Below are 23324 nucleotides of genomic sequence, written 5' to 3' on the forward strand. Positions count from 1 at the left end.
TGTGATAATTAAATAGGATAACGAATAAAACACTCTTGGCAACTTACTATAAAATTTCAACGTAGATCAGCTACAAAATCACTGTCTGAGTAACAAACCACAACAAAACTTTGTAGCTTAATACCTGCTCATGGGTCCCTGGACCAGCAATTTGGACTGCGCTCAGCGGCGCAGTAGCAATTTGGACTGCGCTCAGCGGCGCAGTCCTGCAGGTTTTATTCACAGGGCTGCAGGAAACCAAAGTTCTGCATGAGGCTGGATGGTCTGACCCAGCCTCACGGACACATCTGACAGATGACCCTGGCTAGACCTCTATCTCCAGGTGACCTCTCGTTCTCAAAGAGACTACTCAGGGCAGCTTCCAGAAAGGCAAGAACAAAAGTCGCAAGGCCTCTTGAAGCCAAACCTTGGAAGCCCTCCCACAAAATTTCCACTGCATCCTATTGGTTAGAGCAAGCCACAAAGCCAGGGCAGGTGCAAGGGGACAGAGAAAGATGCCCTCTTGATTTAAGGAAAGCTAACATCTTAACGCACACAGGCATGCACACAGGGGTGGGCGGAATGTGTGGCTATTGTTTGCAAACTTCTAAAGCCTGTAAAATAGTGACAAACTTTTATTAACACCTATGCCATCTTTCAACTATAAATAACTGCAGAATTCATGTTTTAAAACCAAAAAGAAGAACTAGCATGAGTTTTCCCCAATCTAGAGAACACTGTTCTGCTGCTTCAATGACAGACTTAAAAGAAGACCAACATCCAGACCTAGTGACTGATACCATCATTTAGATTTCTTTATTTTTCTGTGTTCTAAGAGTCCTCAACACTTTTCTATTTAATCTAATCAGTATATTTATTTTCATCTGATTTGATATTTTAACCTTCAGCATGTAGCTTTCTAGTCAAACAATTTACAACGAATAGAATCACCAAGAAATCTGGATCACTATGCTGCACTTGTAGCAACTATGACATTTTATTTTAAAAAGTAAAGAAAAACATATCATTGTAAAAACTAAATATCCTTTTGTTCTTCTCCATGGAAATGATCACTAGAGAAAAATAGTTTTGTGGTATAGTTCATCAGCAAGGCTTTAGAGATCTCATTCATACAGATTTAACCAGAAATTTTAAAAAAGATTTTTATATCCACTAACAAGCAAAAAGTAGAATGCCAAAGCAAAACTTGAAATTTAATTTATTGTATCAAATCTAATTTTAATGAGTATTTTTTTAAATTTTTTGTCACTGCTACAGAAATTCACTAAATGATAAATGCTACCAAAACTTCCTTTAACATGACTGTCTCTAAAAGATTCGTTTCAAGAGCCACAGTCCTTAATACAACACAATACAATCTGCTTTGGGTGATTTCATGGGGCAGGATATGCCAGTAAACACACTGCGTGATAAGAACTGCTCTGCTCCTTAAAGGAAGGAGAGAAATGAAGGAAACAGCTACTTGGTGTTTGACAATACGGTGCACAGAGAAGTGGTCTGGGGAATGGTTAATTTCCTAAACTTGACATTTTTTTAGCTGAGGTTCAGTTACAACATGGCTTCATAAAGAAATAGTTGGAAACTCAAGTCATTGTCAATCTTAGACAAATTGGTGCTGCCAAAATTATAACACTCAATAAAGGAAAACTTTAAAAACGGAGGGATGCCTAATCTGGTTTTTAAGACATTCAAAAACCCTGATTACATTATGAGAAGCCATACAAGAAGCCAAATACACATTTGTCTACAGAAAATGCTACCAGCCGGTGCCGTCTTTGGTGGTTAGGGACATTCCTCCTATGTGAACAAGCCTCCTCAGTGTGCATTATTGAAACTAGATAATTTGACTCGATAATTACAGATTAAAGATAACCCTGTGCTACCTTTTCTGGAAAGATAATCTACTCAATTTATTTTTAAAGAATATCTTGTGTGTCTAACATATTCCCATTTTGTTTTAATTATCTCAAAGACCTACAAGAGTGACAGATCTACTATATAGGTTCATATGGAATAGTTACCATTTTTGAAAAATAGTGACAATTCTAACATTCTTTCATTATATTGCTTACTAATCTTAATTGCCATGATTTCAAAAGACAGTTCCAAAGTGCATCTTGAACAAACAGAAAAGCAATTAGCCTAAATTAATTGCTTTGCTGATGTGATTTGCAGTAGGGATGCTTGGTGGTTTTGCAGCTCCTGCCAGTGCTTTCACAAGTTGATGTTCTGATGATTTTTTAGCCTATTTTTGCACCAGAGCAATTAACCAGATAATTGTTCTAATGTGAACCTGCCCTTAATCAGTATGCTTAGGTTCCTACTAACAATTAACCAAATATTAAACATATACTAAATAGCAGCCCTTAGAAGTGCTCCAGGAAGAACTGAGAAAAACCTGCCACAGTTTTCTCACTCAGCCACACTCTTCTCACCAAGAAACAGAAAAAAAGCTCTAACTGTCTCCTCTGCCTCTTTTCAATTAACACAAGATACCACTAGTATGAAAAGCAAAGTTTCTGGGCCTTCATTTAAAAGTATTCCAAAGACTCTATTCAAAAGACAGAAGCCAATGATTCAACATTAAAACCTATGAGGAGGGCATGGCAAATCCCCATGGACAGAGGAGCCTGCAGAGAGTCGGCGATGACCGACAGAACAAGCACAGAAAACGGAGCTACTGCTCTCAGATAAAAAGCATGCAATACAGAAAGCAAGCTCTACCTGAGTCCAGACAAGGACAGTAGGCCCTTACTTTATTAAGTTTCAATTTAATTCAGAAATAAATAAAACTTGGGAGAAAGAGGACATGTGAAGCAACTGCCTGGATTTTAACCAGAGTTCAAGCCAAATTTAAAAACAAACTTACACATCCTACAAAAGCAGCATTTATAATTCCCTCAACACATAGGTATTAAATTATTTCTCTGAGCTGGGCTCTATGTGAGGTACCCGGGGCTGAGGTTGGGGCAGAGGCCAAAGACAAAGAGGCAGGTTCCCCTTACAAGGAGGGATTCATAAGCAAAACATTGCACAGCCACACAACGTCGTATGCCGACAGTCGACCAGCGTGCTATGGATTCAGCCGACAGGGATGTGATACAGCACGCATTACAACCACCATTACCACTTCCTCTTTTCCTTAACGATAAAGGAATTCGCACTCATTTTAAAGCAAATTATTGGCAGTGCCAACTAGAACGGTTAATGAAATAGGTCTCATTAACATCTGAACTTCAGTAAGCAAGGAGTTATTTCACACTACCTTAAATTAAACATTTTATCAGTTGAGGAATGATATACATAAAACCTTTCCGTCTTCATGAGGCAAAAAGGTTCAAGCTGAAAGCACTCCGTCATTCTTCATGCCATCATGTCTTCTTTTTTAATCTCTAAAAGGACCATCATACAGAAAACGGCCCAGTCACACACATGTCAGGTCTGCCGTTTTTAATTATTGCCAGTCAAGTTCCAGCAATTTTTCCTCTGGTTAAACATGTGTGTACCTATCTTCTAAGATATTTCTTTATGCCACTGTTCATAAAATATTTTAGGCTGAAGCAAAATCTCTTGCACAAAATTAATAACTAATCACAGGAGATATTTATCATCTCAAGCCTTTTACAAGGAAATTGTCAGATTTAATCACCTTTCTCATATTTTCACTATTTACTGGGCTTCATTTATCATACATTTTAAAATTTTGACAACAGTGAGTTATTTTAATTACCATTTCTGGTTGGGGATTAAGAATAAGACAACTCCTCAGGGAAGGGGAGGCAGGGCAGGAAGTCATATATTTGTCTGAACAGTCAATAAGCTATTATCATTTTCATCAATAGATGAAGATTTTGTTCAATGCTGGCATTTTAAAACGGGTTTGAGGTTAGGAAGCCTCCCAATGTACAGCAGTGCATTCTTCATAATACAAACTGTTTATCCTTTCCCATTGTTTGATCATGAATTCTTATTTCATAGCATATAAAACATGATTCTTAATCCCACAAACTAACTGCTTAATATATACATTCACTCATCTTTATATTGCCTTAAAAACATAGAATCAGTAGCAATATTTAAATAGCACATCCAGGAATACCAATATGATACTATAAAAGCTCTATTATTACTACTTACAAAAATGTTTACTTATACATTATCATCGCTCACTAGGAACCAAAGACAAACCGGAAATTAAAAATTACCATTATATGTTGGAACTATCATAAAATTGACATTATTCCACAAGACAAAATAATGCAAACATGGAGAATCAATAAGACAAACTCATCCATGTCAAATCCAGCTTCCATCCCATCTTCAGAATTGGAGTTAAATATCAAAGCTGGCTGACACAGATAAGATATAGATGATCTCATATAGATTTTCCTTCCAAGTGACGGTACTAGGTTGAATGCTTTAGTGCTATATATTAATTAATATTTCCTTTAAGTGATATCCAGTAATTAGAATTACTCAAAAAAACAATATCAGAACTGATATCCAGTATCACTACATACCAAACAATGAAAAAGTACCTTTAATTTGAATTTCATCTGAGGATAAAAGCACACATCATTTCATCAGAGAAACTTTCCCTTCTGTAGAAAAATATCATCAGCTATTTGAAAAATCACATATACTGTACAGATTAGTTACGGCAGCTATTTTTTTACCAAAGGTACTGAAACATTCACTGACGTTTCCTTCCTTCTTTTTAAGTCAGTAATACTCACTCACAGTATATAGCACCTAGTGTTCTCCTCTACTCTGCAATGATTAATTTATCACAACTGGCGGAGAGCATCTACAGAAGCTAAAACATTTGTAAAAATAAATGTGCATCATCACATGCTTAAATAAATATCTATTCTAAATATCTATTCCAAATTATTTTTGGTATCAAATATGATAAACATCCAGATGTGGTATTAGACATGAAGATGAGCAACACTTTCTATTTTTCCTCAATAAAGTTAGGAAGAAATGAAGAGCGTTTGTAAATGGTATTTTTGGGGGAAAAATGTTTTTGTTACAAAATTTAGATGTTTTTAAAATCTATAGGTCTTGGTCAAACAAAGCTAGTGGAGGTGATGGAATTCCAGGTGAGCTATTTCAAATCCTAAAAGATGATGCTGTGAAAGTGCTGCACTCAATATGCCAGCAAATTTGAAAAACTCAACAGTGGCCAGAGGACTGGAAAGGGTCAGTTTTCATTCCAATCCCAAAGAAAGGCAATGCCAAAGAATGTTCAAACTACCGCACAAATGCACTCATTTCACATGCTAGCAAAGTAATGCTAAAAATTCTACAAGCTAGGGTCCAACAGTACAAGAACATCCATATGTACAGGCTGGATTTAGAAAAGACAGAGGATAAGACATCAAATTGCCAACATCTGTTGGATCATAGAAAAAGCAAGAGAGTTTCAGAAAAACCTCTGCTTCATTGACTACACTAAAGCCTTTCACTCACTATGTGGATCACAACAAACTATCGAAAACTCTTCCAAGAGATGGGAATACCAGACCACCTGACCTGCCTCCTGAGAAATCTATATGCAGGTCAAGAAGCAACAATCAGAACTAGACATGGAACAAATCATGAAAGGATTATGTCAGCTGTATACTGTCACCTTGCTTATTTAACTTATATGCAGAGTACATCTTAAGAAAAGCCAGTCTGGATGAATCACAAACTGGAATCAAGATTTCCAGGAGAAAAATCGATAACCTCAGAAAAGCAAATGACACCACCATTATGACAGAACTCGAAGAGGAACTAAAGAGCTTCCTGATGAAGGTGAAAGAGGAGTGTGAAAAAGCTGGCTTAAAGCTCAACATTCAAAAAACTAAGATCATGCCATCTGGTCCCATCACTTCATGTCAAGTAAATGGGGGAAACAACGGAAACAGTGACTTTTTATTTTCTTGGCCTCCAAAATCACTGTGGATGGTGACCATAGCCATGAAATTAAAAGATGCTTGCCCCTTAGAGAAAAGCTATGACAAACCTAGAGAGCATATTAAAAAGCAGAGACATCACTTGCCAACAAAGGTCTGCATATTCAAAACTATGGTGTTTCCAGTAGTCATGTATGGTTGTGAGCGTTGGACCGTAAAGAAGACGGAGCACATGAGAACGGATGCTTTCAAACTGTCGTGCTGGAGAAGACTCTTGGAGAGTCCCTTGACAAGGAAATCAACCCTGAAAATCCCATCGCTTGGCCACCGGATGCTAAGAGCCAACTCACCAACACCCTGACCTCCCGTGATGGCAGGAGGAGAAGTGGATGACAGAGGATGAATTGGTTGGATGGCATCACCAACTCAATGAACATGAGTCTGAGCAAACTCTGGGAGATGGTGATGGACAGGGAGGCCTGTGTGCTGCAGCCCATGGGCACAAAGAGACAGACGCGACTGAAAGACTGAACAACAACAGGTCTTATCCGAAACTCTCACCTCTCAGATATCCCACAGGGGGAAGAAAAGGGAACACTCTACTGACGTTCAGAATGATCAAGCGTAGTCTGAGGTAGGAGGACCATCCAAAGCAGGATGTGCGGATCGCAGAAGGGGCGGCAGCAGCACAGACAGGAACCTGACGGCACCCCAAAACAACAGGGAGGGGCTGAGACTGCCCCGAGCAAACCAGGACACGAGGCAGGGGGCCTGAAGCAGGCAGTGTCCAGACAGCACACCCCTCGTGCTCAGAGCTGGGGCTTTGGAGACACAAAAAAGGGCTCCAAGCTTGTTTCCACCAGTTAGAAGTTGAGAGTGCTCTAATCTTCCTGGACCTTAATCCCGTCATTTAAATGAGGATAATTTCTTCCTCAGGGTTGTATAGATTAAATGCAACACAGGGTGTGATCATTTAGGACTGTGTGGCACAGACTGTAATAAATGGTAGCTATTATTACCTGTTATTATTAACCTTGGTTCAAAAACAAAAGAGAGAAAATATTATACCCTTCAACCTCAGAAGCATTAGAAAAAGCAAGCATGGTTTTAAAGAGAGGGTCTAATGGACAGGATACCAGAGGCATCATTTTTAAAGGTGGTCAGGGGACCTGGGGGCTTTCCAGGTGGCACTAGTGGTAAAGAACCTGCTTGCCAACGACAAGACATAAGAGACACGGGTTCGATCCCTGGGTCGGGAAGACTCCCTGGAGAAGTACATGGCAACCCACTACAGGATTCTTTCCTGGAAAATCCCATGAACAGAGGAGACTGGCAGGCTACAGTCCATGGGGCCACAAGGAGCCAGACGCGACTGAAGCGACTTAGCACACATGCATGCCTGGGGGACTTGAAGAGCCCTTAACCCAGCATCATTCTATTGTTCCAGGGATGGCCTTACCAGTAACTGTGACTATAAAAGAGAGGGTCAAAACTAAGCCAACCTCCAACAGGTGTCACTAGCTCAGAAACGCTCCATTCTGTCCCCGCAATTCTCCCAGAACTCGGTAAAACAACTATTCATGTAAAAAAAAATCTGAATACATACAGAACATACTCAAAACTATGCAGTAAAATTACAGAAATAAATAAAATTCAGTTTTAGTAAAAGTCCACCCAACCAGCCCGGCCACATTATTAGGCACCACAGGTATGCAGACAGGCTCCTCCGCAGCCTCTGCAGGGAGGACAGCCCTGCTCTGAGCACCAGCACAAAGTGGCTCCAATGGCAGCGCTAGTTTTACTGCCTCCTTATTTCCAAGTTTTCGTGCTTTTACAGGAGAAAACTGTTCAGACTTCACACTCAGTACTCCAAGGTGAAAAGTATTTGTCTCCTCCAGACCACTTAACTTTAATAGAAAACAAAACATTCTCCAACTCAAATTCAACTATGCCTGCTGGATTTTAATGGATAGGTTTGTCTCCCACTTGGGCAATCTTTAAACCTCCGTCTCTAGGAGAATTAAGTAATATTAGGGGATTGAAATGAAATAAAATTCTAAGTCCACTGTGACATGACATTCAAGGGAAGATGGTAGATTATCCACTTAGTCCTCGAACACTTATAAAAACAATATATAGCATATGTTCACAAAACAATTCTTGGAAATAAAACACAATGGGCACTCAGCAAATATTTTATATCACCAACACCTGCTCAAATCCTCTCTGAACTTTATTTCTAAATGTCACCGTTTTTTATTGAATCAACGGAAATTTGAAAGAAGAAACAGAATAAACATCCAGAGAAGATCAAGGGAGTTAGAAAAATCTTTATAGAAAGCCTCATTGAGTTTCACACGAGCCAGGGCGCTGTCAGTCTCCCTGAAAGAGGTGGTGGAGTCATCTGTTACTCCACGACTTCAATCTCAGAGTGCCTAAAAGACTAAAAAGGGCTCTGTGCGGAAAAAGAAAAAGAGAAGAAAAAAAAAGGAAAGAAAGAGAAGTCTTAAGGCTTTTCAAAATTTTATAAACAAAGGAATTGTGAATCAAATACTAAGCACTGCAGATAAATTCACTTTGAATCACAGACTTGAAGTTGAAGGTAGTTTAGTATACTAGTTCAACTGTTATTCAAGAAACTTGTTTATAACACTCCTGTTTGAACTATAAGTGGGAATGAGTTCTCTATTTTGGAAGGCAGTCAATAAAAACCAAGGTTTTACCTTATTCTTATTTTAAGCTGAATTCTGTCTCCCTCTGTAACTTCAACCTGTTGGCCAAAGTTCTGAGGTCTGAAATAAGGAAGAACTAATTTAAGTAAACTAATTAACTCTCTATTATCTGTTAATATATTTTATCAGACTCAATTTAAAAAGAACTATTTGATTTAAAATGAGAAATCTTTACCTAAAAATCTTTACATTCTGAATTTCAATAAGGGAGAATTCAATTTGTAGACTAGGTGGGGACAGGTGGATATTATAAAATAGATCATGCTAGGTGGGAGTAATGGAGAAATTGAAGAATGGCCGATGAGAAAAGCCCATTACTCATCCTGGAAAGATCGCTGATATGAGAAAATGTGGGTCCAATGTTGCTAGATCTGCAACTTTCCCAAAAGAAGGCCCAAATACAGATTTTTACGTGAACAATCCAATTTTTTAAAGTTGGCAACTTACTCAATTTTTTAAATATGTTATGGGCCAAACAAAACACTTGTGTGGATTGGACTCAACTCTGGCTCACCAATTTGCAATTTCAAAATGTTGTTATTTAAAAGTCTATTTAATGAGAAAACATTTATAGTTACTATTCTAAACACTAGCACATATAAACAAAGAGTAACAGTAACACATTGCAAATGTTATTTTATACTTAAAAGAAACAGGTCACAACAATCTCAGATTTAAAACTCCTCAAATTTTAGGATGTTCACTGATGCAACAGCCCCCTTTACATAAATGTAAGACTCATGCAGCAAATTAACTCCTTAAAGAAAGTGTCCTCAGCTGTGTTCAACAAATTTAATACATTCAATTTTGTTTTAAACTGAAAATTCAAAGAATAAGTCTCTAGCTAGGTAAGAACCATTTCGTTTTTTACAAAAGTCATGCAGCTTCTGGACTCTATACCAACCATAAAAAAAAGAAAAGAAAAAAAACAGTGAAGACCAAATTGAATGTGAAATAGCAAAACAATTATATCAAATACAAGTAAACAGTCCAATAAGCTTCCAGTCAGAGAGAGTACAGGAGAAATAATAACCAGATGTTTAATTTAAATCATCAATAGAAATAGTCAGTGTCTTCTTTTCATAAACCACTTGGATTTTATTTGTATTCAAAAGCAATAGTAAATGTCAAATGACTACTAGACCATCCTTCTGAACACAAGAAAATATCACGCTGTTTAACTCTCTAAATACAAAAAGTGCTTTTTAAAAAACAAAGATAAAGAACAGCATGTCTTAGTCACACAGATCAATTTAAGAACCACAAAATGCTAAAAGGTTCCATGCACTTAACAGTAAAGACTTTGAGTTACTAAATATTTTAAAATTTTGAACTTCGAAAATATTTATTGTTAAAATCTTTTCAAACCCAGGATAATCTTAAATCTAAAGATCTGAGAAGAGTATCAAACTTTATCTTCATGTGAAGAATTCATTATTAAAGCAAGCAGCATTACACATAGATTCTTTTCGTAGGCATTAGGTATAAAATAGTACCTAAAGGTTCTACTATAACTTTATTATGAAAGAAAATAATGAGATTTGTTTATTTAAAAAAACTAAGAATGTTACGTATAAATGTCAGTTGTGTGTGAATTCCAACTATGAAATGGAAATTGACTCATCAGCCATTTGCTTTTTCTGGTTTGTCCCCATCCAATTCTTACTGCAATAAAGATGGAAAAAACACATCCAATCGGAAAAGCCAAAGAAAAATTAAACAAACTGGCTAAATTTAATAGGAATAGTATGAGCTTCAGCAGAACAAAAGATGTTGAAAGGATTAAATGAGAACACATTAAAGTGCCTATCAATTACCTGGATAATAAAGGTTACTTTCCTTCCCTCTATCCTTACAAGGCTCACTATTATCTCACTCATTAAGTCTTATGTCACCTAAAGAGGAAAACCTTTGGGATCAGCAGGAACTCAGTGCCCCACAGTCTGAGGCACAGCACCAAGTATTTAGTAGGGGGTTAATAAATGCTTCCTGATTTACTAGAGGATAATAATAACGAACAAATCTAAAACAGACACTAATTGATAGGCTAAATGCATTAGTGCATTCCAGTGTCCTCCATGGGAAAGGTTACTAACCCATCCCGGCTAAGTGCTGAAATTATAATTAAGTCTGACGGGAAGTCCTAGATTCATACCAATATAATTACAAATATTACTTAGCTTAGTGATAGAGTATGGCAAGAACAATGAGCTGACTAATTTAGATGACACTGCAAAGTGGGTTTTAATGTTTGAAACTCCTATTACAGTACACAGGGTAAGTGCAAGTAGTGTAATTAAAACCTAAAAGAGTCTGATCTTTAAAACTCTACCGCTCAACCTCATTAAAATGCATGTTCTCTCAATTAATTCAAACTTTTCCATTAAAAACATAAAAATACACTTTCATTCCTTGCAAATAAATCTCTACAGTACAGCATTTAGGATCAAACACCAAATAATCATTATAGTTAAATAGGGGGAAAAAAACGACTGAAATATTATGGAAAGGGATTTGAGCAGAGGGAACCTAACAAAGGGAAGGAAAGGCAAGGTGAGGGCTACTCTTTTTTCATGTGTAAATACCCAGTTATGGCTACACAAGCATTTGAAGCACCAGAAGATGAGAAATCCTTGAGTACCTTTGTGTAAATGATATAAATCTAAGCAAAAGCAAAACCTGTTTACTGAGCAGACAACCCTTATGATCATATATGGACTGCATCTTACTTACCTCTGTAGGTTCCAAGTCCTGAGTCTTCTCAATTGTTTTCATATCCATTTTGTGGCACAGTTTTTACCTTTCAATCTGAAGCATTACTAAGAAGTTTACCTGAATATGAAGCCAATGCTAAACACCTAACACCACAGGATGTTTTTCATGTACTTTTTTTTATCAGTTGTTATGGAAAACATTTAAAAGATTATTTTAAAACTTGTCACATAATTGATCATGTGGAAGAATGTAGATTATAGAAAAGGATTTAATCTTTTAAATGTTCACCAATTTTCTTCAGATTTTGATACACCTCACACAGTGACTATTATTCAGAAAAAATAAACATCTTTATAAATGATGACCATGGATCAATTTTGGATTAGTAAATTTTTCAAGAAAAATGTTACTGAGAAAGAGCCAAGTCAAAAGCTATCACACGTAATTTAAAGGGTAATTTATAGGAATGCTGGTAATTTATAGGAATGCCACTAGACTTTGCCATTCTTGGGGAAAATGGAGTCTACATGATTTTACTGTTAAAAGAATAAAAGGAAATTAAAAGCGAAAGGGGGAAATGTCTTAAATTTAAAGCATCATTGGACAAAAACTTTATAAATCACTGCTCTATTTTATAAAAAAAAATTTAAATCTAAATAGGTTCTAATTTTAGCTGAAACAGTGCTTTCTATTTTGAAAGCAATATATTTTTGGTGACCTTTTTAAAACTTATTTATTCTTGAAAAGCTACTGAGCAAGAACCTTATCTCATGCCTATATTTAAGAACCCAGCTAAACTAATCAGCAGTAGGACTCCCTGTGGCTCAGATGGTAAAGAATCCATCTGTAATGCAGGAGACCTGGGTTCGATTCCTGGGTCAGGAAGATCCCCTGGAGGAGGGCGTGGCAACCCACTCCAGTGTTCTTGCCTGGAGAATCCCATGGACAGAGGAGCCTGGCAGGCTATACAGTCCATGGTGTGACAAAGAGTTGGACAAGCACAGAGTAATAAGCACAGAATGGTGGTACTCTGCAGTTGTTTTCATTACAAAGAAGTCTATTTTCAAGGGTTCTTGCATTTTTCCCCCTCATGCAATATTTCACAGAAAAATTAACCTATCAATTATCACTGTTTATTTTTAAAACTATTTTTAAAACATTTTAAAAATGTTTATTTTTAAAACATTTTACACATCTTTACACTACGTATTAAACTATCCATCACATGACTTTAATGTTCAAAACAAATTCTATTTATACAGAAAACAAAATGTCATCCTAGAGAAAAGATCTGAATGCATAATGTTTGAAATAGTTTCTCAGAACCATTTTTCTTGATAAATGAACAGTAAAATCAACCACAAAAAGTTGCAAAAATATTAAAGTGACAAATAAACAATGTTTTGGATGAGTGACAAAGAGAAGATTCAATAGACTTCTGTTGTTATAACTGTTTAGACAAACATATGAATCTTAGCACATAAACTCTGCTGCAAATATAAACAAGTGTGAGTCACTCAGTAGTGTCCAACTGTTTGTAACCCCATGGACTGTAGCCCACCAGACTCCTCTGTCCATGAAGTTCTCCAGGCAAGAATACTAGAGTGGGTAGCTATTTCCTATTCCAGCGGATCTTCCACACCCAGGGATCAAATCTGGGTCTCCTCTTTCAAGCAGATTCTTTATTGTCTGAGCCATTAGGGAAGCCCCAAAACTGGATGGGTTAAAAGTATACTTCTAAATGTTTTTCAAAACTTAAAAATATCTATTTTAAAAGTCATGACTATATCACATTTTCTTTAGAGTAGACATGCCTTATTATAATGATAATCAGTACTTGGTACACAGAACACATGCTTCCCTTTGAAAAAGTGTTTTTAAGATGTTAATGTGGTTACCTGTCATTTATAATCCAGTTCAGGCAGAGATTGAGAGAGCTAAGATTTTTGCACCTCTTGACAATTTCCATCACGGTTTCATTATCCAGTTCAGTGATATGACGTAGGTCCAAGCTGGAAAGGTTTCTTAGCTAATGAGAAAAATAAAATGAAAGATGAGAAAGATAACTACTACATCCTCAAAAACTAAGAACAATTGATTACAGAATATCACTGCACTGAATAATAGACTATAGTCTAGAATCATTAAACTAAATGGTTACATAATATTTTAATAAGAAATTAGTCAGAAATCTAAGGTGAACAAATGAATGGCAACAAACATTAAAATCAAGCAGATTTTATTGAGGCATCATAAAAATCAAAAGCTAGCATTCTAATATATGGGAAAGCTGTTAAGTCAATCACATTAATTATCTACAATTTGACAGGATTATTTTCTTTAACATTGATTTCAGGTATTTATCTTCATGATAATATCATTTTTGTACAGGTTTTCTTTTTTAAAAAAAGATAAAATATGAGAAAATTGCTAATTCAGAGATATCTTGATGATATTTTATCAAGGTGGGTAAAGATGGCAGGCTCTTAATTATCTTCTTCAAATAAACTATATCTCAGATAAGCTATTTTTGCTTAATAACATGCAAAGAATTAATTTGGATGCATCTGGTAGACGAAATAACACCAATCCCAAGGGTATCTATGCCCTCATTTGCCACCTTATATGGCAAAAGAGATTTTGCGGATAAGATTAAAGTTAAGGATGCTGAGATAAGGTGCCTGTCCTAGATTATTCAGAGCAACAGAGAACCTCTACCAGCTAAAGTCAGAGATGTGATGGAAGAAGATGTAGAGGACATTTAAACTGTGAAAGAGGTTCCACCTGCCTTCTCTGGCTTTGTGTCTGGAGGAAGAGGGCCAGGGGCCAAGGAATGTCGGCAGCTTCTAGAGCTGCTGGCAAGATGTTGGATCTTCAGACCTACCAACTTAAGAAACCGAATTTCCTCAAAAACCTGAAGGGAAGAGAAAATATCTCAATTTCCCAGAAAGGAACACAGGTCAGATGATTCTAGTCTGATGGGACCTGTGTTGCCCTTCTGACTAGTAAGCCATGAGGTAACAGATCTGTGCTGTTCTAAGCTGCTGTGTGTGGTCATTTCTTACAGCAGGGGAGAACCAGCGGCGGGCATTTCCAGCGCTACCAGGGAGCCCTTCCAGGACAGGTCCGTCTGCCCGACGCTGCCCTCAAGTCCTTCTGAAGGGGGAGCAGGTGATTCCTGATTTGCGGGCATAACCTGACTGCCAAAGGCCTCAGAACAGTGAGCCAGGCGAGCTTCAAACCCAAGAGAAGACGCTGGTGTCCCCGCCGCTGCCGGACAAAGCACAAGGAACACTCTACGGAGAACCCTCCGCAGTGACCGACATGCTTTCTCTCGCTGCTGTGCAACACAGGAACCACTCGTCTCACGAGGCCACTGGGATCTACCGGGACCAGAGGGCGAAGGGCCTGGGCTGTTATCTCACGTGGTGCTGTTTCGTTTACACCCCTTCTACGTCTGTGTGTGGCCGGGGGCTCCAGCCTTGGACAGAGCCGCTCTTAGAGCCAGGCGGCGTGGGAAACCCTCCTCCCACCTCGGCTCTGAGAGGCGTCGCGCTGCCGCCAGTCAGAGCCACCGGGAGCCACGGGGAGCGAGGGGCGGGAAAGACGGAAAGGGCCTCGCTCTCAGAGACGCCTCATGCTGCTCACCGCTGCCACCCGTCAGAGCCACTGGGAGCCACGGGGAGCGAGGGGCGGGAAAGACGGAAAGGGCCCCGGCTCTCAGAGACACCTCAGGCTGCTCACCGCTGCCACCCGTCAGAGCCACGGGGAGCCACGGGGAGCGAGGGGCGGGAAAGACGGAAAGGGCCCCGGCTCTCGGAGGCCTAGTCCTGCTCACCGCTGCCGCCCGTCAGAGCCACTGGGAGCCACGGGGAGCGAGGGGCGGGAGAGACGGAAAGGGCCCCGGCTCTCAGAGACGCCTCAGGCTGCTCACCGCTGCCGCCCGTCAGAGCCACGGGGAGCGAGGGGAGCGAGGGGCGGGAAAGACGGAAAGGGCCCGGCTCTCAGAGACGCCTCAGGCTGCTCACCGCTGCCGCCCGTCAGAGCCACGGGGAGCGAGGGGAGCGAGGGGCGGGAGAGACGGAAAGGGCCTCGCTCTCAGAGACACCTCAGGCTGCTCACCGCTGCCGCCCATCAGAGCCACGGGGAGCGAGGGGCGGGAAAGACGGAAAGGGCCCCGGCTCTCGGAGGCCTAGTCCTGCTCACCGCTGCCGCCCGTCAGAGCCACCGGGAGCTACGGGGAGCGAGGGGCGGGAGAGACGGAAAGGGCCTCGCTCTCAGAGACACCTCAGGCTGCTCACCGCTGCCGCCCGTCAGAGCCACGGGGAGCGAGGGGAGCGAGGGGCGGGAGAGACGGAAAGGGCCCCGGCTCTCAGAGACACCTCAGGCTGCTCACCGCTGCCGCCCGTCAGAGCCACGGGGAGCAAGGAGAGCGAGCAGCGGGAAAGACGGAAAGGGCCCCCGCGGCAGAGGACGCTTTCTCACTGACGGCAGACCTCTGTCACCAAGGGCTCAACTCCGAGCATTCAGAATGAGGTTTAGGAAAACCTCTCTGCGGCCGGCCTCAAAGAGGAAATGTTCACAGAAGCCGCCTTCAGGGTAGGACTCAGGACAACACAAGAGAATGGAGGCAGGACCCGGAAAGGAGAAACGGTTCTCACGAAGCTCCTCCGCAAGGCATCACAGACTTTCCCAACACCAGAGCAGGACCGGCAGCTGGCAAACAAAGCATAAGGAAAGCGAACAGACTCACCTTTTCAAACACAGAAGATAAAACCCCAGACGGCTCTGTCTCAGCACCTCCAGACAGCTGACCAGTCGAACCGGGGCTAACTCCCTGCTCCCCCTTCCCCGAGACCCTCCTATTTCACGGTCTGAAAACTACGGTCAACCTCACACCTAGGGCCTGGAAGTGGGAGGCCCATGGGCTCTAACTTTATACCCGAAACATGGCCCTAGTCTTTACCTCTCCCCATAAATAAAGCAGGCTGGCATTAAACAAAACAATTTTTCTTCAGTAACAAAAGGAACAGTTTAAAAAAAGAAACTGCATAAAATACAAAATACATAGCAATATAAGTTTTTATAATCTTCAGTTGCTGTTTGTTTAGTCACTAAGTTGTGTCTGACTCTTTGGGACCCCATGAACTGTAGCCCATCAGGCTCCTCTGTCCATGGGATTCTCCAGGCAAGAATACTGGAGTGGGTTGCCATTTCCTCATCCAGGGGATCTTCCCGACCCAGGGATCAAACCCATGCCTCCTGCATTGGCAGGCAGGTTCTTTACCACTGAGCCACCAAGGAAGCTCATAATCTTTCAGTTCAGTTCTGGTTCGGTCGCTCAGCCATGTCCAATTCTTTATGACCCCATGAACCATAGCATGCCAGGCCTCCCTGTCCATTACCAACTCCAAGAGTTTACCCAAATTCATGTCCATTGAGTCGGTGATGCCATCCAACAATCTCATCCTCTGTCATCTCCTTCTCCTCCCGCCTTCAATCTTTCCCAGCATCAGGGTCTGTTCAAATGAGTCAGCTCTTTGCATCGAGTAGCCAAAGTATTGGAATTTCAATTTCAACATCAGTCCTTCCAATGAATATTCAGGACTCATTTCCCTTAGGATGGACTGGTTGGATCTCCTTGCAGTCCAAGGGACTCTCAAGAGTCTTCTCTTGAGAGTTCAAAAGCATCACAGTTCAAAAGCATCAATTCTTCAGTGCTCAGCCTTCTTTATGGTCCAACTCTCACATCCATACATGACTCCTGGAAGAACCAGAGCCTTGACTTGACGGACCTTTGTTGACAAAGTAATGCCTCTGTTTTTTAATATGCTGTCTAGGTTGGTCATAACATTTCTTCCAAGGAGCAAGTGTCTTTTAATTTCATGGCTGCAGTCCTATCTGCAGTGATTTTGGAGCCCCAAAAAATAAAGTCTCTCACTGTTTCCACTGTTTCCCCATCTATTTGCCATGAAGTGATGGGACAAGATGTCATGATCTTAGTTTTCTGAATGTTGAGCTTTAAGCCAGCTTCTTCTCTCTCCTCTTTCATCAAGAGGCTCTTTAGTTCTTCTTCACTTTCGGCCATGAATGTGGTGTCATCTGCATATCTGAGATTGTTGATATTTCTCCCAGCAATCAAATGTTCCCCTCAGTAATATACTCTATTTTCTAATAAAAAAAAAAAAAAAAACCACCTTTTTCTTACAACTATAAGTGGAGTATAGTCTATTAAAATTTTGAATTACTAAAAAATGTTGTATTACCATAATCTAATATTGTCAACTATATCTCAATTTTAATAAAAGCATTTTCTTAAGCCACTTTATTTTTATAGTTAAGTCTTCTTTACAGGGTATTTTTGATCCCAACACCCAAAAAATTTTCATCACTACTGTCCTGGGAACATGTATATGTTAGGTAGTTAGAATAGGGAAAAGGAGTCCAAAATGGCAGTGGCTAAAAGACAAGAAGGGAAAAACCCTCGAAAATAGAACAAAGGAAGGTCAAAGGAAGGCCTGAGGACCAGAGTGAGGACTTCAGGTAGAACAAACAGCACTCCTGGCTAACCCAGTTTGCATAGGCAAGGCCCAGGGGGAGGGAAAAACATACAAAAAGAGGAGCCAAAGCCCTCTCTCGCTCTCGGCACTCTCTCTCTCTCTCTCTCTCTTCCCCCCACCTGCTAGCACGCTCTTTCTCCTTGCCCACGCTCCCCCCCCCACCCCCCCGCCAGTCCCCAGCTGCTGGCGTGCTCTTCCACTCTCTTCTCTTCATGTCTTTGGGTTGGCATGCCCTCACACTTCAAGGATGGATTCTCCTGCTATCTTCTAAATAAAATAGAGCTGTAACACTGATTTGTCTAAGAGCTATAACACAGTTTGTCCAAGACCCGAGAGCTGTGACGCACAGAGGGCTTTAATGTCCATCACTCCAAATCTTTGTTGTTACAAGACAGGACTGAGGAGCATACTCGCCTGACATATAGAATCAAGTAGCCTCAGTGAGTTGCTTGCTGAGCTCATATCCTGACAGCAGCCTCTTGTCTATACCTCAGCAAAATCAGAAATACATGAAACAGAACCACAGGGCTGCTAAAAACTATTTTGAAGGATGAATTTTCCTGTAACCATGTGCGTGTGTGAACTGTTAAATATGGTCACATATGACACATATACAGCGTCACTTTATTTTCCCAATTATCCTGCATTATTGTCACTAGGAAGATGCAAAATCATTAAAATTCTATCCAGTCACATAAATACCTCCTCAGTTCAGTTCAGTCGCTCAGTCCTGTCCGACTCTTTGCGACCCCATGAATCGCAGCACGCCAGGCTTCCCTGTCCATCACCAACTCCCAGAGTTTACTCAAATTCATGTCCATCGAGTCGGTGATGCCATCCAGTCACCTCATCCTCTGTCGTCCCCTTCTCCTCCTGCCCTCAATCTTTCCCAGCATCAGGGTCTTTTCACATGAGTCAGCTCTTCCCATCAGGTGGCCAAAGTATTGGAGTTTCAGCTTCAGCATCAGTCCTTCCAATGAACACCCAGGACTGATCTCCTTCAGGATGGACTGGTTGGATCTCCTTGCAGTCCAAGGGACTCTCAAGAGTCTTCTCCAACACCACAGTTCAAAAGCATCAATTCTTTGGGGCTCAGCTTTCTTCACTGTCCAACTCTCACATCCATACATGACCACCGGAAAAACCACAGCCTTGACTAAACAGACCTTTGTTGGCAAAGTAATGTCTCTACTTTCCTTCCAAGGAGTAAGCGTCTTTTAATATCATGGCTGCAGTCACCATCGGCAGTGATGTGGGAGCCCAAAAAAATAAAGTCTGACACTGTTTCCAGTGTTTCCTCATCTATTTGCCATGAAGTGATGGGACCAGATGCCATGATCTTAGTTTTCTGAACGTTGAGCTTTAAGCCAACTTTTTCACTCTCCTCTTTCACTTTCATCAAGGGGCTCTTTAGTTCCTCTTCACTTTCTGCCATAAGGGTGGTGTCATCTGCATATCTCAGGTTATTGATATTTCTCCTGGCAATCTTAATTCCAGCTTATGCTTCCTCCAGCCCAGCATTTCTCATGATGTACTCTTGCATATTACTCTTGCATATAAGTTAAATAAGCAGGGTGACAATATACAGCCTTGATGTACTCCTTTTCCTATGTGGAACCAGTCTGTTGTTCCATGTCCAGTTCTAACTGTTGCTTCCTGACCTGCATACAGGTTTCTCAAGAGGCAGGTCAAGTGGTCTGGTATGTCCATCTCTTTCAGAATTTTCCACAGTTTATTATGATCTACACAGTCAAAGGCTTTGGCATAGTCAATAAAGCAGAAGTACATGTTTTTCTGGAACTCTCTTGCTTTTTCGATGATCCAACTGATGTTGGCAATTTGATCTCTGGTTCCTCTGCCTTTTCTAAAACCAGCTTGAACATCTGGAAGTTCACGGTTCACATATTACTAAAGCCTGGCTTGGAGAATTTTGAGCATTACTTTACTAGCGTGTGAGATGACTGCAACTGTGTGGTAGTTTGAGCATTCTTTGGCACTGCCTTTCTTTGGGATTGGAATGAAAACTGACCCTTTCCAGTCCTGTGGCCACTGCTGAGTTTTCCAGATTTGCTGGCGTATTGAGTGCAGCACTTTCACAGCATCACTTTCAGGATTTGAAATAGCTCAACTGGCATTCCATCACCTCCACTAGCTTTGTTCGTAGTGATGCTTTCTAAGGCCCACTTGACTTCACATTCCAGGATGTCTGGCTCTAGGTGAGTGATCACACCATCGTGATTATCTGAGTCGTGAAGATCTTTTTTGTACCTCCTACACACACATATTCTGGGGTCTAGCACAGCTTCTCACACAAAGTTGTTATGTGAATTATAACTTTATCTCTTAGCTTCCCTCATGGTAAAATATCCCATCACAACTCTGTAAATGTACTTGATACAATTGAAGAGTACACTTAATAATGGCTTAAAAGGTAAACTTTCCTATGTACATTTTACCACAGTAGAAAAATGACTTCCTCCACCAGCACACAGTGAGAGGATACAATCAAGTTCCGTAATAAAGAAAGCTTGACTTGTGCCAGTTGGGTACCCTTAAATTAGGGAAGGTAACTGAGGTTTGAATAACTTATTTAATAAAATGCTGATAACAGGGAGAGATGATAGCAAACCTATTTTTCGGACTTAGGAATATCCAAAGATATCTTCTAGAAAGAATAAGACAGAAAGAAGTCACAATTCCAGAAACTATCTACACGTGATAAAAGTCTAATTCTAGTTGACTGACTCCTAAGCTTTTGGAAATCCTGCCTCCAGGCCTACTCCTCAGGGCAGGGTGGGTCAGATGGTGACACTTGGGGCTGACACTGCTCTGGGTTTATTGTCCATAAATGAAGCATTTTTTCTCTTTCAGTGGAGCACAAACTCAAACATGAAGAGAAAGGTTTACTTTGGTTCTCCCATGCCAGCTCTCTATTGATATCTTGAAGAGCATTTTGCCCTCGAATTCAATTAAGGCCCATTTTTTCATGAGCTGACAGTTGCTGACATCGCTCATGAAGCCTTCCCTGTGACCATATTGGCCAGTTCAACCTGAAAAATGGCAGCATCCAAAGCAGTTCCAGGAGGCTAAGCCCTGGTAACCGGCAACATTATAAGACACATCCGGGGCACCTCTGCGGGCTGTGGCGTTTTTATTCAGAACGCCACAAACAGCTCTGTCAAATTCATCATACTCCTTGCCTTGCTATGGGAATTTCATAATAGTGCCCTCCAGTGTTTCATAAAAAGCTACCCAGCATAATCCTTCAAAGTCTGAAACAAATAATTACATTTATAAAACTGACATTTTAATTAAACTGACTTTTCTTACAAATTCACTGGTAGTCTTGGGTTACACAAATCACAGAGGATTTGAATAAGTGAAGCCATACAACCAAGATCTTTGAAGGGCTTTGTTCCCATTTTTAAACAGTTTAGTAAGGTATTTGAAAAGAAACCCAAGTCAGAATGTAGACTGTAGATAAATCAACTTTCAGTTTAATACCGCTTTTATTAAGAAAAAAAAAATTACTTATAGCCAATTCAGGTGAAAGGCTAAAATTAGTCAGTGACTATATGGCTGTGTATGTACTTAAGAACAAAATGAGACATTAAAATGTTACCTAGGAAACACAGACTTGGAGGATTATAAAAAGACCTCAAATGGATTCCAAATTTTCTTAAGACTCTGGAAAAGTAGAAACTGAAACAAAATCCTCAGTTGTGCAGGCTGACTACAGCGGGTGAAGCAAGGGGCGAGGACTCACAGCGCCCTCGCCAAAGGCGGGGGCTGGGGGGTCCCACTGGTTCAGACCAGCAAGGATAATTTACCTGAAGCCAGCTGGAGGTGATAACTTTTGCGAAGGATAAAAACTTCTGTATAGTTAACCATGTTCAAATGTCAACTAGTCCCTAAATTACTTCCTGCCAGCCCTGCAGATGTTGGCGTCACCGGGACCGGGTTTCAGAGCAATCAGTTGCAATCTTCAGGGAGCAACGTCAAGGTGAAGACAGGCCGCTGGTGCTGTGGATCGGCAGCACACACTCATCTGCCTGTCAGCGGTCAGAGTGCCAAGATGGGGACCGCAGGGGGAACCAAAGGCTCGGGGGAGAGAGAGGGGCCACTGTAAGAAAACTGGGGCGAGTCGCCCATAGGGAAACACGAGGGAGACACAGGAGAAAGGGAGCGAGGCGTGGTGTGCACATGGCAGACCACAACTAAGGGTAAGGACGCTGAGAGTGCTGGGAGCGGGCAGAGGGGGGTTCTACCCTGGGCAAAGCGAGGCTTCCAGCTCTCGACAGGTTCCACACTTAGAGGAGAGCTTGGCTGTCCAAGGGGGAGGATGAGGGGCATCTGTTCTGCTCACCAACCAGGTCGAACCTCAGTTTGGTTGGTTTCAGCTGGCACTCGAGAGCAAAAAATAGTAATAAAAGCTAAATAAGTCACACTGAGGACGTCAGGGAAATCCTTCCCAGCACCGCACAGAACTGAGACCCTCAACTGTAACTGAAAGCTTTTCATTGCCCGAGAGCCCGGCAGAGACTAACAATTTCCAATCCTACCCATGAAAAGGAGACTTCCAAGGCCCAAGGATGCTATCGCATCCGCAGGAGCTACCACGGGAACCGTCTGGCTCCTTCTCTAGGTGACCTGCCAACCACTGCCTTCTTAATCACACCGGTCTGTGGTCTCTTTGCTTTGTTTCTAAACCCAAGGCTGGCGGGATCTCCTGCCCTTCTGCTGATCTGCCATCTCTCACCATTCTATTCGCGCTCTGTCTTGCTTTCCAGGACATTTTTACTCACTGCTCCTCGTTAGAGCCATCCCTTCTAACTCCTGGCCACATTACCAGTCACATAAATATTGCTTAGATAACTATGATCCTATCTCCCACCTTCTCTGGAACTTTAAGGAAACAGAAACCATTTCAACTATAGACAAGAATTCCAGAGCGTACATATCAAAGCCGTTCACTCTCCATCCCTACCGTTCCCTGATAGGCTAAGTTAAAATAGCTCAAATCTCTTTGTCCAAGTTTCAAGAAGTTATTCTCATTGTGCTCAGAGAGCTGGACTCATTATCTAAAACTGAGCTCACTTCCTGATTACTTCAGAGAGAAGAAAAATTAGTGAGTCTCAGAAATACAATATACCTAGTTTAACACAAATTACTAACTGGCAGTCCCCAACAGAACTATGCCCTTTAGACAGAAATCAACTGCCAACAGCTGCCAAGGGAGCAGGGGGACGAACCTTCCTGCCTGCTACAGCTCCTGGGAGAGACCCTGGTCCACTCATCTACCCCACCTCCCCTCACCCTTCCCTAGCTCCTCTCCCACCAGCCTCCCTGGGCTGTGCTAGTCAGGACCAGCCTTTCGTGGCAAACATCTGACATCTGATCTAAACGCTTGAGCC

General features: G+C 41.2%; 1 protein-coding gene across 5 annotated transcripts in view; it reads right to left on the bottom strand.

Moving 5' to 3' along the window:
• Positions 1-23324, bottom strand: part of FBXL17 (F-box and leucine rich repeat protein 17) — a 498131-nt gene that overhangs the window by 318009 nt on the left and 156798 nt on the right. For 3 of the 5 annotated variants that reach the window (XM_065922840.1, XM_065923111.1, XM_065923198.1), the window contains exons 6-7: positions 14139-14264; positions 13249-13379 (exon numbers count right to left, since the gene is read on the bottom strand). In XM_065922840.1, coding sequence (XP_065778912.1) covers positions 13249-13379; positions 14139-14264 — 257 coding nt within the window. The remainder of the gene's footprint in view (positions 1-13248; positions 13380-14138; positions 14265-23324) is intronic. The other 2 variants (XM_065923017.1, XM_065922924.1) reach the window with 1 other exon arrangement.

The sequence above is a fragment of the Muntiacus reevesi genome, chromosome 1 (assembly GCF_963930625.1).
Source record: "Muntiacus reevesi chromosome 1, mMunRee1.1, whole genome shotgun sequence".
NCBI lineage: Eukaryota > Metazoa > Chordata > Mammalia > Artiodactyla > Cervidae > Muntiacus > Muntiacus reevesi.